This window comes from Aplysia californica, unplaced genomic scaffold, assembly GCF_000002075.1.
Source record: "Aplysia californica isolate F4 #8 unplaced genomic scaffold, AplCal3.0 scaffold00429, whole genome shotgun sequence".
Taxonomy (NCBI): Eukaryota; Metazoa; Mollusca; class Gastropoda; order Aplysiida; family Aplysiidae; genus Aplysia; species Aplysia californica.
This window is the reverse complement of record NW_004797699.1, coordinates 373,453-375,145: the sequence shown is the minus strand read 5'-3', so window position 1 is coordinate 375,145 and position 1,693 is coordinate 373,453. Positions and strand designations below refer to the sequence as shown.

The 1,693-nt window shown below is 36.5% G+C and overlaps 1 protein-coding gene across 1 annotated transcript in view; it reads right to left on the bottom strand.

The window, feature by feature from the left end:
* Window positions 1-1,693, bottom strand: part of LOC101853478 (anoctamin-4) — a gene marked incomplete in the record, with an annotated part of 62,245 nt that overhangs the window by 57,014 nt on the left and 3,538 nt on the right. Inside the window, 1 exon segment of the mRNA XM_013086033.2 lies at window positions 619-633. Within this exon segment, the coding sequence (XP_012941487.1) occupies window positions 619-633 (15 nt within the window).

Sequence of the window (1,693 nt, the reverse complement as noted above, 5' to 3'; positions counted from 1 at the left end):
CACACACACACACACACACACACACACACACACACACACGTAAACGCACACTTTTAAAAGCTTTAAAACGTAGGCTAATCGTCAAAACAATCAAAATGATAAATAATAATGTAATCCTGCAAACGGGCTAAACATGATTACACATTTAGAATTCTGCCCTTTTCCTTACCAAAAGTAAGGGTGAAAACATATCACTTTCCATTCTGCTTGAAAAAAAAAAAGGCATTGGGAGGTATGGCACAAACGGCTCACAATATGAAAAATGGGGGGGGGGGATGAACCTGTGAGTACCGGGGGGGAGAGACTTTCAAATCCACTTTTATTTCAAACAAGCGCACTATGATGCCGGTTATAATAAAACTTAAATGCGTAACGGTATGCCCATGAATGACACTTTCGAATAATTTACAACTTCTGCATGGACAGTGCAAGTGTTTGCCACAAAAACCACGACAAGACAGCGCAGGTTCAGTTTAGCAGCTCAAACCACCAACGTGCAGCAAACAAAGCGTCAAACACACATAATTAATGGTCCTTCAATGTTTTAACACTCATACACGTGTCAAAACAACTGAAAAAAATTATGGCGGAGTAAGAAAGAAACATACTAATACTTACATAAACATCATCATCCTTCAAAGAGAAAGAAATAAACAGATCGAATAAAATAAAATCAATTTTTTTTAAATGCCTCACAAGTCAGTAGGTAGAATCTCCTGTTCCAAATCAAAGTAGCAAACTCCATAATTAGACAAGATAATTGTATTGTGTACCAGGAGCAAAAAGAAACAGAAAGAAACAGGACATCAGCACATCCTGAGAGTGATTCTCCAGCGGTAGGCCCCAGTTTCGTTACAAGGTGGACACAAAATCCCACGGCAACATACCTTTCGCCTTCCTTCTTCCCCTTAGCTTTCGTCTGCGATTCTGAAATTTTTTAAGTATTGTAACATCCTCTTCATGCGGTGACATAATGTACGCAGTTTAGTCAAACAAACGAATAGCACCATATTTCAGACCGTCCCAAATAAATAAATCAATTAATTAATTTAAAAATGAAGGAATGAATGAATAAATAAATGAAAGAATGGATAAATATATAAATAAATAAATAAACAAACAAATAATCAAACAAATGTGTTCCTTATTAGAACTAAATTTAACATATATACATGCATAATTATTAAGACTATTTCTTTGTATGTATGTTTTACACACCTATCGACACCATCTCGGCCTTTAGCATTCCAGTAGATAGTAGATATAATATTTACTCTCATCATCATCATCATCATCATCATCATCATCATCATCATCATCACCGACTAAACAATTCCTCTTTTTCTCGTTGCGTTTTTCTTGTTTCTTTTTTACTTGAAACATACAAATTTGCACCATGTCAATACATTTTTACGTAACCTACAAATATCGGCACCAAAATCAGGACACGGGACAACAGCAAAAAAAGCCCAAAAAAAACAAAAACAAGACAGGTTTATAATACGTACTCGATATAATATTACTTCCCCACCCAGACGCAAACTCATTTTTGAGTGCAAAAACTTGGGCACATAGGCCTACGGTGATTGTGAATGAGATTGTGAATGCATGTATATGCACGTGCGTGTGTGTGTGTGTGTGTGTGTGTGTGTGTGTGTGTGTGTGTGTGTGTGTGTGTGTGTGTGTGTGTGTG